The sequence below is a fragment of the Schistocerca serialis genome, chromosome 2 (genome assembly GCF_023864345.2).
Source record: "Schistocerca serialis cubense isolate TAMUIC-IGC-003099 chromosome 2, iqSchSeri2.2, whole genome shotgun sequence".
NCBI classification, from domain to species: Eukaryota; Metazoa; Arthropoda; class Insecta; order Orthoptera; family Acrididae; genus Schistocerca; species Schistocerca serialis.
In genome coordinates, this window is record NC_064639.1 from 358,289,627 (window position 1) to 358,303,212 (window position 13,586).

At 38.8% G+C, this 13,586-nt stretch overlaps 1 protein-coding gene across 1 annotated transcript in view; it reads right to left on the minus strand.

Moving 5' to 3' along the window:
- The window catches only part of LOC126457169 (disks large homolog 5-like), a gene marked incomplete in the record, with an annotated part of 184,697 nt that overhangs the window by 160,681 nt on the left and 10,430 nt on the right, over positions 1–13,586 (minus strand). Inside the window, 1 exon segment of the mRNA XM_050093253.1 lies at positions 11,079–11,194. Coding sequence (XP_049949210.1) covers positions 11,079–11,121 — 43 coding nt within the window.

Here is a 13,586-nt window from a genome sequence, read left to right on the forward strand (position 1 = left end):
ACATGAGCTCACCTGGAAAAACAGATGAGAAATTTGCCAACTGAAACACACTTTATCTCAATGAGAATATTCTCTCACAGTGGTGTCACTACCATGATACATGTGTCTAAACAAATAGCTGACATTGACTGAGAGGCATGGTCACCAGTCCCACCGTAACTTTTCACTTAGTCATTTGGCAACATAGCAGAGCCAATGTGTTTATGCTCTTCTCTTGTGTGCAGTAACTAATCTACATGTTTTTGATCATTTTACCTCTATTTGTTTTTTATCTCATCATTTAAGCATGGTCTGAAAGAAGTGTGTGTTTAGTATAAACTTCTGAAATGGTGTAATGAACCAGGTAATTCAAAACCAAAGTGTAGGTCATGATTCACATTCTGAAAAACTACCACACATTGTTGAAGAGAAGTGGGGAGTTTCAAAAGACTGACAATTCATTTTGCAATACACACTGGGCCAAAAGTCAGTACCCACTGTAATGTGGGGATCCATCATGTTGAAAGCAAAGTGAGTTGAAGTTGTCACACGTTATTTGTAGTCTCAGAGTCACATGGGTTGTCAACATTTCCAGGTAGTTCTCTCCTGTTACTGTCATCAAACAACCAAGACCCATTTACTCCATGCTATGAAATACCATTCCAAACAGCAACACCAGGTTAATTTAACTGGCTCTTAAAAACAGTTCTATGGTACTCTGCATACCAATATGTACAGTTGTAACTGTTGACATGACCTGATAATTTGAAAGTTGCCTCATCACTTCACACTATCTTAGGAAACAACTCATTATCACTTTCTCCTAATACATTTAACACTGTCTCGCAAAGCTGAAGGCTACAACCAGGATTGTTTTCTAACAGCTTGTGTATGAGATTAGGTATGTAATGTTTGAATTTGGCCTTATGTAAAATTCTCTGCACAGAAGTTCTAGAAATACCCTATTTGAGAGTGTGAGTAGACTTTTTAGAGCTCTGGATAACCACTTGTAAAACCTTAAGCTTAGTTTCACGACTTATTGTTGGCCTACTTAACCAGGGGCAATTCTCTGTGGCTCCACTTTTCTCAAAACATTTCTGTAAATTGTAGTCAGTCTTCCTTGTAGGTGGAACAGTGTTGAAATTATTATTCCATTCATTTATTATTAAATTACAACCACCTTGGTAACACTTTTTTTAAACAAAAACTTTTTTCATAAGAAAATGTCTTTATAACAGATGAAAATCAACAATGTACAATGTCAAAGATGTTTGCTTTAATAACAGTGCATTCTGGTGTTTGTATCAATTATTATCTGAAAAAAATATATCAGTGCACTCTGGTGCTTGTATCTATAATCATCATAAACAAACACAATTACGTTAATGTTTTCAATAGGTTGCGATGAGCAGCGACTTTTGGCCCACCCCATATTTCTAAAATGGTTGAGTCTGCAATGTCTTGTCATCTGCTCCAGTTGAAAGGGATTGTTCAGCTATGGAGAATATTTGATCTGCAGAAAGCAGTAGACATTCAGAATCTACTGTTAAACATCTGCTAAATTTAAAATTATTTCAGAACTTCCTTATTGTGAATTTTATAACGTACAAACCACTTCTGAAAAAGAGTCATATCTAGTGAAAAATACATCTGAATAACTAAAATTTAGCGTTTCAGTAAACTGTTATGACTTTTAATTGATTTCAAAAATATGCCCTGGGTTGGACCCAAAGGAAAATGGTAGTACATCTTGGGTTGGACCCAAAAAATATGGGAAGCCTACATATATTTTAAATGACATTTGTTGATTACAGTTCTACATGAATAAGTATGATAGTAGATGAAAAATAACCTTCACTGCTATTGATTAAATCTGCATTTGGATCAAAACAGAATTAATCATGCTGCTACATACAATGTGCTCAAATTTTGTTAATCACAAAGAATGAAATTAATGATGACATACACTGTGCCGTCAATACATTTCACAAAATTATTTTCTAGAGTCTCCAATCACTGACCTTTGGTTTACAGTATAATAATACTTCAGTAATCAAAAACTTTGATTAACATACATTGCAATATTTCCAACCTCGAGTAAAAATCTGTAAATGGTAGTCACTGCTGAAAATATAGCTGTCTTACATACATGGGTTTATTGCATAAACCTTATAGTTCTCAGATGAGAGACATATATGATAACTGCATCAGACTGTATCTTAGTGAAGAGAAACAAGCAATTAAAATGTGACTATGCAAGCAATCAATAACCAGAATAATTTTTTCACTCTACAGCTGAGTGTTGGCTGTTATTTACTCCCTTAGAAATTAAAACCTATGCTAGTCTGGGTCAGTACATGAATCAGCATCATAGACATTGCTGTTATCCACTGAGCTATGTAATCATAATGCTCAACCTCAACCATAGCTTGCTTTCTCATAGGAGTAGTAGTAAAGGGAAGCATGCAGGAGAGTGTCCTCTTAAACAGAATCTGTTAGGTGGGTTGGAAGTCATGTTTGTGTCTCAAAATGTCATAGTATTGCCTGCAAAAGAAAAGATTCAGGGTTTGAATCCCTGTTACGCAAAGTGTTTCAGCCTTTCAGGAAGTACAACAAATAAGAAATCACAATATTCATTACGAGGATGTGGTGTCCATCTGAGATCAGTCCTGTGACCAATGTGATGGCCATTACATCATACAAACGATTCGGATGGAGGGAGGACGACGACTTAGGTAGGGTCGTATGGTCTCTCTCTCTCTCTCTCTCCCCCCCCCCCCCCCCCCCCCCCCCCACACACACACACACACACACACACACACACACACACACACACACTGCTGTAACCCTCACTGATCTTCTGAAGGTCAGTTTTTACAATTGTTATACTAATATATCCAAAGTATAAACCATCACTCAAACCCCACACACAATAGCTGATTTTAATCTCCTCATACTTATAAACATGTGGCAGCAATCATATGCAGTACCCACGAAACTAATTGAGTAAGTACACGGTCACGATTACGATTTTTCACAACACATGTGCAAAATCCAAACTTGTCAAGAGTGATAACAGGAGAACTTATTTCATTGGATGAACTAGTGTAATTAATGCAAAAACACTACATGCATTCACAATTAAGGACCTTGTGAACTAGTTATATAAAAACAGTAATAAATTCCTACACATCAAATGAATGAATAAACGGCATAATATTGCAGACAGACAGAATGGCTAGCCAGTATATACCTTCAGGAAGAAATATTCCTGTACTGCCAATTGTCAAATTTGAAAGTTAAAACACTCAGCCTAGTTTTTATAACATTAGTTCCTTCCTCAGGGAGGAAACCAGGATACATAGGGGAAAGTGCAGCATACCAGCTAAAACGAAGAAAGTCATCCATAAAGTAAATGTTGATTGAGCGTTCAGTCAACAGAACAGTATTTAAAAGGTGGAAACACGGCTTAGCTGGGTAAAAATTAAGGGAGGGAACTATCACAGGAAATCCCTTCTTCTATCTTCCAGATCATACTGTAGAGTCATACATCAGAAAACCAGAAAAAATATTTTAAGATGGTTGGGCTTCACTCATCGACTAAGTCTTAATTACTGTGTTACCACATTTACCAAAAATAATTATGAATGATGGAAGGAGTCGCGAAAACTGAGTTTTGAACATCATTTGTTTCATAAATGGGCCATACATACAATTTTGTGAACATCTATTAGGCAGTTGTATTAAGTAAGAAATGGCAATTCCCAGTCTTTGTGCCACAGAAATGAATGAGCCATAGGAAAATCTATTCTTTTAACACAACAGTTAAAAGATCAACAGATTATCGACTGAATCCATAAATGGGGGCCATCAAATCTCATTTGACATAATACAGTTTATAATGGATATCAAGTTAGTTTCCGAAGAACTAGGGGCAAATTGAGCTAAATAAAATATGCAAAGACCTTTAAATACATATGCCAATTAATTGAGCCCAACCCCTCCAACACAGAGGTATCCAAGTCAAGGATCAATGACATAGAAATGGTCTACCATTTTATCAAAGTTGTTTATTAATAAAAGAAAGGAAGAATGGGGTTTAATGCCCCATCAATGATGAGGTCTTTACACTCGGAGCATGTGCTCAGACTGAGGAAGAATGCAAAAGGAAACTGGATGTGTCTTTATCAAAGAGCCCATCACGATATTTGTTTTAGAGAAACTACAGAAAATCTAAATCCAGATGTTCAGATGGGGATAGGGACCGCAGTCCTCCAAAACGAGAGTCTAGTGTCTTACCACTGCAACACTCTGCTTGATAAAGAGTCTTTTATCACAAATTATTGGTGTCCTTGTCGAGCTTGACCATTACTTAACAGCCACTTAAGCAACTACATCTACAGCTGTACTCTGCAAACCATAGAGAAGTGCGCGGCAAAGGATATGTCCCACTGCACTATTACTGGGGTTTCTTCCCATTCCATTTATGTATGGCGTGTGAGAAGAATGATTTTTTAAATGCCTTTATGCATGCTGTAATTAATATAATCCTGTCCTCGCAATACCTACGTGATGGGTTCATAGGGGGTTTTAGTACCTTCCTAGGGTTGTAACTTATAGCCAGTTCTTGGAACTTGGTAAGTAAACTTCCTCAGGGTGATTAACGTACATCTTCAAGAGTTTGCCAGTTCAGTTTCTTCAGTATCTCTGTGACACTCTCGCACAGGTCAAACAAATCTATTACCATTCATACAGGCCTTCTCTGTATATGTTCAATATCCCCTGTTAGTCCTACATGGTGCAGGTCTCACACACTGAATATTTATTGCAGCTTCTTTCAGACAGTAATTCATTATAGATAAAGGCATCATTTGTAAAAAATCTGACGTTACTATTAATATTGTCCATGTTGTTGTTGTTGTTGTTGTTGTTGTCGTCTTCAGTCCTGAGACTGGTTTGATGCAGCTCTCCATGCTACCCTAACCTGTGCAAGCTTCTTCATCTCCCAGTACTTACTGCAACCTACATCCTTCTGAATCTGCTTAGTGTATTCATCTCTTGGTCTCCCTCTACGATTTTTACCCTTCATGCTGTCCTCAGATGCTAAATTTGTGATCCCTTGATGCCTCAGAACATGTTCTACCAAGGGGTCCCTTCTTCTTGTCAAGTAGTGCCACAAACTCCTCTTCTCCCCAATTCTATTCAATTCCTCCTCATTAGTTATGTGATCTACCCACCTAATCTTCAACATTCTTCTGTAGCACCACATTTCGCAAGCTTCTATTCTCTTCTTGCCCAAACTATTTATCGTCCATGTTTCACTTCCATACATGGCTACACTCCATACAAATACTTTCAGAAACGACTTCCTGACACTCAAATCCATATTTCTCTTCTTCAGAAACGCTTTCCTTGCCATTGCCAGTCTATATTTAGTATTCTCTCTACTTCAACCACCATCAGTTATTTTGCTCCCCAAATCGCAAAACTCCTTTACTACTTTAAGTGTCTCATTTCCTAACCTAATTCCCTCGGCATCACCCGATTTAATTTGACTACATTCCATTACCCTCATTTTGCTTTTGTTGATGTTCATCTTATACCCGTCTTTCAAGACACTGTCCATTCCGTTCAACTGCTCTTCCAAGTCCTATGCTGTCTCTGACAGAATTACAATGTCATCGGCGAACCTCGAAGTTTTTATTTCTTCTCCATGGATTTTAATACATACTCCGAATTTTTCTTTTGTTTCCTTTACTGCTTGCTCAATATACAGATTGAATAACATTGGGGAGAGGCTACAACCCTGTCTCACTCCCTTCCCAACCACTGCTTCCCTTTCATGTCCCTCGACTCTCATAATTGGCATCTGGTTCCTGTACAAATTGGAAATAGCCTTTCGCTCCCTGTATTTTACCCCTGCCACCTTTAGAATTTGAAGGAGAGTATTCCAGTCAACATTGTCAAAAGCTTTCTATAAGTCTACAAATGCTATAAACATATGTTTGCCTTTCCTTAATCTTTCTTCTAAGATAAGTCGTAAGGTCAGTACTGCCTCACGTGTTCCAACATTTCTACGGAATCCAAGCTGATCTTCTCCGAGGTCGGCTTCTACCTGTTTTTCGCCTTTCCTTAATCTTTCTTCTAAGATAAGTCGTAAGGTCAGTACTGCCTCACGTGTTCCAACATTTCTACAGAATCCAAGCTGATCTTCTCCGAGGTCGGCTTCTACCTGTTTTTCCATTCGTCTGTAAAGAATTTGCGTTAGTATTTTGCAGCTGTGACTTATTAAACTGATAGTTCAGTAATTTTCACATCTGTCAACACCTGCTTTCTTTGGGATTGGAATTATTATATCCTTCTTGAAGTCTGAGGGTATTTTGCCTGTCTCACACATCTTGCTCACCAGATGGTAGAGTTTTGTCAGGACTGGCTCACCCTAGGCCATCAGTAGTTCTAATGGAATGTTGTCTACTACCGGGGCCCTGTTTCGACTCACATCTTTCAGTGCTATGTCCAACTCTTCATGCAGTATCGTATCTCCCATTTCATCTTCATCTACATCCTCTTCCATTTCCATAATATTGTGCTCAAGTACATTGCCCTTGTATAGACCCTCTATACACTCCATCCATCTTTCTGCTTTCCCTTCTTTGCTTAGAACTGGGTTTCCATCAGAGCTCTTGATATTCATACAAGTGGCTCTCTTTTCTCCAAAGGTCTCTCTAATTTTCCTGTAGGCAGTATCTACCTTACCCCTAGTGAGATAAGCCTCTACATCCTTACATTTGTCCTCTAGCCATCCCTCCTTAGCCACTTTGCACTTCCTGTCGATCTCATTTTTGAGACATTTATATTTCTTTTTGCCTGCTTCGTTTACTGCATTTTTATATTTTCTCCTTTCATCAATTAAATTCAGGATTTCTACTAGCCCTCGTCTTTTTACCTACTTGATCCTCTGCCGCCTTCACTACTTCATCCCTCAGAGCTACCTATTCTTCTTCTACTGTATTTCTTTCCCCCATTCCTGTCAATTGTTCCCTTATGCTCTCCCTGAAACTCTGTACAACCTCTGGTTTAGTCAGTTTATCCAGGTCCCATATCCTTAAATTCCCACCTTTTTGCAGTTTCTTCAGTCTTAATCTACAGTTCATAACCAATAGATTGTGGTCAGAGTCCACATCTGCCCCTGGAAATGTCTTACAACTTAAAACCTGGATCCTAAATCTCTGTCTTACAATTATATAATCTATCTGATACCTTTTAGTATCTCCAGGATTCTTCCATGTATACAACCTTCTTTTATGATTCTTGAACCAAGTGTTAGCTATGATTAAGTTATGGTCTGTGCAAAATTCTACCAGACTGCTTCCTCTTTCATTTCTTACCCCCCATCCATATTCACCTACTATGTTTCCTTCTCTCCCTTTTCCTACTCTCGAATTCCAGTCACCCATGACTATTAAATTTTCATCTCCCTTCACTACCTGAATAATTTCTTTTATCTCATCAAACATTTCTTCAATCTCTTAGTCATCTGTGGAGCTAGTTTGCATGTAAACATGTACTACTGTGGTAGGCATGGGTTTCGTGTCTATCTTTGCTTCAATAATGCGTTCACTATGCTGTTCGTAATAGCTTACTCGCACTCCCATTTTTTTATTCGTTATTAAACCTGCTCCTGCATTACCCCTATTTGATTTTGTATTTATAACCCTGTATTCACCTGACCAAAAGTCTTGTTCCTCCTGCCACCGAACTTCACTAATTCCCACTATATCTAACTTTAACCTGTCCATTTCCCTTTTTAAATTTTCTAACCTACCTGCCCAATTAAGGGATCTGACATTTCACGCTCCGATCCGTAGAATGCCAGTTTTCTCTCTCCTGATAACGACGTCCTCTTGAGTAGTCCCCGCCCGGAGATCTGAATGGGGGACTATTTTACCTCTGCAACATTCTACCCAAGAGGAAGCCATCATCATTACCATACAGTAAAGCTGCATGCCCTCAGGAAAAATTACAGCTGTAGTTTCTCCTTGCTTTCAGCCATTCGCAGTACCAGCACATCAAGGCCGTTTTGGCTAGTGTTACAAGGCCAGATCAGTCAATCATCCAGACCGTTGCCCCTGGAACTACTGAAAAGGCTGCTGTCCCTCTTCAGGAACCACATGTTTGTCTGGCCTCTCAACAGATACCCCTCCATTGTGGTTGCACCTACGGTAAGGCCATCTGTATCGCTGAGGCACGCAAGCCTCCCCACCAACGGCAAGGTCCATGGTTCATTGGCAGGTGGGAGGGGGGGAGGGGGGGGGGAATATTGTCCATAAGGTCATTAATAAACAACAAGAACAGCAAGGGTACCAACACATTACCCTGGGCACACCAGATGTTTCTCTTAGATTTGACAACAACTCTTCACCTCAGATAACATGCTGCGCTTTACCTACCAAAAAGTCCTCAATCCTGTCACAAATTTCACTTGATACCCCATGCGATTGTACTTTTGATAGTATGTGTACATGTGGTACTGTATCAGATGCCTTTTGGAAGTCAAGAAACACTGCATCTACCTGACTGCTTTAAGCAACGGCTTTCAAGATGTCCCACGAGAGAAGAGAGAGTTGGTTTTCATGTGAAGACCGTTCACAGTGTCCACGCTGGTTGGTAGTGAGGAGGTCATTCTGGTCAAGATACCTCATTATCCTTGAGCTCACAATATGTACTGTGTTTCCATATTGGACAGTAGTTTTATGGATCAGTTCTACTACCCTTCTTGTAGATAGGTGTGACCTTTGCTTTCTCCCAGTTACTGGGCACAACTTTTTGTCTGAGGGATCCACGATAGTTTATAGTTAGAAGAGTGGCTAACTCAGCCACAAATTCAGTACAGAATCTGATAGGGATTCCATCAGGCCCTGGAGCTCTGTTCACTTTCAGCTGTTTCTCAACACCACTGACAGTCATCTTTCCAATGGCATGAGGATTAAACTGTGGCAATTCTTCTGGGTTCTCCTTTCTAAAGGAACATTTGAAAACTGAGTTAAGAATTTCAGTTTTTGCAGAAGCTCTCCACGTAACCAAACACTTCATAATGAACAAGGAACACTAGCATAGCAACTAAAAGCCAGAGAAAGGAAAATCTATGATCCAGTTATAGAAAATGCGAGAAGCTGAAAAAGATGGCATCATGAAAGCCATGTCTACTTTTTAACAAAGAAACCACCACACAGAAATGGAGTAGTTTGGGACCTCACACAATGCAATCATGAAACACAACACACTAAATGAGAATCTCAATTGGCAGTAAGTGTTTCCACAAAATATCTAAGAAAGGCAGGCAAAAGTGAAACAAATCTCTCCAAATAGTGGCAGAAGGGTAATGTTCAAAGAAACAAACATTTGAGATAGTGTGATATTTAATTTTAATTATGAACAGCCTCAGTTGCACCGTTTATGTAGAATTTACCTAGGTTTCAGTCTGGATAACCCAACCTTCTTCAGAATAACAGTATCTACTGTTTGTCCATAGTGGACATCATCAAGCTAAAACTACAAATCCATAAATTATCGTCAAACAGTAAAACTTATCTGACACTGCCTCGGCCCCACTTCGTGACCGCGATGCGGTGCTGTACTAGAATTGACCGTAGTGTCATAAGGCCCAACATAGGTTGATTATGCTCTAAGCTAAAGTGTGACTTGGTGAACATCACTCTAGTCAACACACTTAAAAACTTGCTTAGAGCATAATCAACCTATGTTGGTCAATAGTTTTTAAGTGTGTTGACTGGAGCAATGTTAGCCAAGTCACACTTTAGCTTTAAGCATATTTCCGCTGTCATTCCCTAAGTTCAATGGCAGTGGTCTTCAGGCCCGTATTATGATGGCAGTGGCCCACACACAGCTTTTACAGTATGTGTGTGGATCACCTCCATGAAGGCAAATTGAGTACCCCACTGCCACCACACTATCCCCTACTATGGTGTTTTCTGCAACTCATAACCATAACTTCACCAAGAAGTTCAATCAGGCACGCGCATTAGGTTTTGAGTTGATTCTAGACCGTTTCAGGTCAAATATACTAATCTTGAATAATCACCATCTAATTTGTATGGCCTGTATTGCCGGATGTTACAGATTAGATATAGACTTGTTCATAAGTTCAATCATGACCATTTGTGTGCTAAGTCAATAGCATGTTCATGTGTTGTAACCATAGCTAAGCAAGTGCTTAACAGTTACGTCATAAAAAAAATTTCTAGACCTAGTCGTAATAATGATGATGTTGGCTTTATATTGTCCTTCCCACTCCTAGGTCCTTTTTAGGTGATTGAACTTCATGCTTAAGCACAAAAATTTTCCTAGATAGGCCATACTTTTTAAGCACATTTCGTCTTCCACATATCATGACCAATGAATACTTCATAAATGTTAAGACAGTCGATCCAAGTACATTCTGCACAGGTTAACATATAGGCCCTTTTCCTCAGCTATACCTTTTATTTCACTTTACTAGTAAAGTCAAGGTCAGGAGTTAAGTTCACGTCTTGTACCAGCAAGTAACTATCATACAGTTTATGCGCAGGCGCAAGGTATTGTGTCCACCTAGGAAGGCCTCATGACGCTACGGTCAGTTCTAGTACAGCACTCGTGGCTGCCACATCACGGTCACGAAGTGGGGCCGAGGCAGTGCCAGATAAGTTTTACAGTTTGACGATAATTTATGGATTGGTAGTTTTAGCTTGACAATGTCAACTATGGACAAACAGTAGATACTGTTACTCTGAAGAAGGGTGGGTTATCCGACTGAAACCTAGGTAAATTCTAGGTAAACGATGCAACTTAGGCTGTTCATAATTAAAATTAATATTTATACAGTTGCTGACAGCGCTGCGAAATGTTGAAGATATTTAAGTATTACATTTGGCTGAGTGAAACATATAAAAGTAACACTGCTTATATTACTATAACATACATCTCAATTCTATACAACATTACTTCATAAATACCAGAAGCCACACAGTTAAATTCAAAATGTATAGTACGGGATGGTCAAGCATGAAGTAATTACAGACTTTTCTCATCATTTCACTTACCATTGCTCCCTGTACTGTCTAATGATGAGCCACCCGAAGCCATGTTTAGATCTTGCCGAAATTAGTGTCAAACTATCTTTCTCTCTGCCTCATTTTGTGTCCTTTATGTGTGTGACCTGAAGAAGAGAAATAACAGTCACATAGTATGAAACTGGAAACTTGGAACACAAAATAAACAAAGTATTTGACGTGTAGTCTTTACAGAACGATTCTGAAAATTAAGTACACTGATAAGATTAAGGACTCAGGAGAGACCTCACAGAATCAATGCAAAAAGGAATATGTGGAAAACATTGGCTAGTATAAGGAACATTATGACACAAAAGAGAAAACTGAGCTGGGCTGCGTCAAGCCAAAAAAAAGGCTGATGACCCAAACAAACAAATTACTAAAATGGAATAAAGTTACAAAATGGAATACCAGTAACATATAACCACAAAACACCAATATTGTCTTTATTAGCAAGTGAATTAGTAGTAATATCATCCGATAACAGATGCCATTCAAATAACTAACAAAGCGGCATTTGTCGCTTGTCTTTAGCTAATGTATACTTTGACTTGAGCTACATTCCAGATGAGATCTATAACATGTAATGAATTAGTGAACGAATAAGCAGATAAGGGTGACTCATTCATTACCTGTTGATGACCAACATCTGCTATAAAGAATACACAGTTTGTATTCACAATAATGAAAACTAATAACTATCAAATAGTATATAATATGCAATTTTTCACATAAGCAACTTGGTCCAATAAGAAATAACAATGAGATAGTACTTAGTTTCTCCATGATGGATATTTTTGAGCTGCACGAGTGTTATTCAAGGAAGGATTATTTAGGAAGATTCAACCACCCACAATAGATTCTAAAATGCTTTTTCTTTATTCCATTACCATTTTCAGTCGGCTTTGCCTAAGTACACTATTGCATTGTACGCATATATTTATGAAATAAGTGTGATTTTTTATGATACAGGAATAATCTAGCAAACACATTAGTTTTTTAACGATTTAATTAAAGGCATTTGTGGTTGCCTGTGGTCTCACAGTGCAAACTTTACAAAATACTAATTACTTTTATATCACCACCAAACAACTCCAGGATGGAATGGCAACAATAAGCAAAGGACCGATTGCTACTCACCACACAGAGGAAGCACTGAGTCGCAGACACGCACAATGGAATGACTGCTAACAATAACAGTAATTGCCTTTCAATTTTGACACACTGAATCCTTCTTGACAAAGTCAAGTTTCATCTCAATTATGAAGTTATAACACACATCCCATCTTACCCTACTGGCATTTCTCACAGCAGTGCAAATGCCTTTTATAATGTAGCTAATTAAATCTCCTGGAGATTAAGATGCCATCATATTACTTCTTGACTGTGAGACGGTTGCTCACACACTGATGTCCTAATGTAGGTTAGATCTAAAGTTCATGTTATAACTCTGATGAGAATTATCTTCACAAGAGTCAACAGAAAATGGCACCCACGAACGTTTGGAGCTTATCTTTCGTAAGTACATTTACTCATTGCAAGCTACTTTAGGAAGAAAATAAAATAAAAATACACTAAATAAAATACACTGTGCAGCAGTCAGTTCTCATAAGAAAGCCATCCTGATCGAGCACTTCGTGGGAAATAAATCTGGATGGGTTGTTTACCGATCTTCACTGCAGACAGATTAGTGAATCAATGTCTGCTATCTCCTACCCTCGACCTAAATGCATAATACAACAACACTGACTAGACAACTGAGATGGTACCTCATAAGCATGCAATATGGTCTTGTTGACCCAAGGCTGAAAGAGCTGGAAACACTCAAGGCCTATGACTAATATGAACACAGCTCTGCTCAGGTTTAGCATTGTTCACATGTTTTGCCAAACTCTTGAGGTCCTGACAGGTTAGTGCAGCATGGATTCAGTTGTCACAGGTTCTACTGCTATGTGCTAGTTCCCTGACACTGGTGGCCTGGCTGAAAGAATGTTGGTTGTAGCAGGCTGAAAAACTTAGGTGATGACTAAACACTCAGGTACTTCTGTGCCTTGTTACATAAGTTTAGCTGAACAAAGAATAAATTGGATGTCTGAAACCCAAATGCTCCTATTACTGTTGATTAGGAACAATAATCTGCTGTAATCTAAGCAATAAAGACACATTTTTGGATTTGGAAGGGAATAACATTTAGTCAGATACAGCAGGCTTCTCAGAAGTTAAAAACAATATATGTGTTTTATAAAAAGCAGTAGGGAGGGACAAAATTCAGGTTAGGGTTTATTATGTAGAAAAATGTTAAAAACAATAGGGTCAATCAGTGGCGCCGACTTGGGGGAGGGGGGGGGGAAATGTACTTTGTGCCCCCCCCCCCAATAGTTAAAAGTGGGGGCCTCACCCCCCCCCCCCCCCCCCCCAAATATTCAAACATGCATTTCTCACTGCTCTCTCCCCCTTCCTCATCCTTTACTGGGAAATTTGTTAAAACTTGCACATACA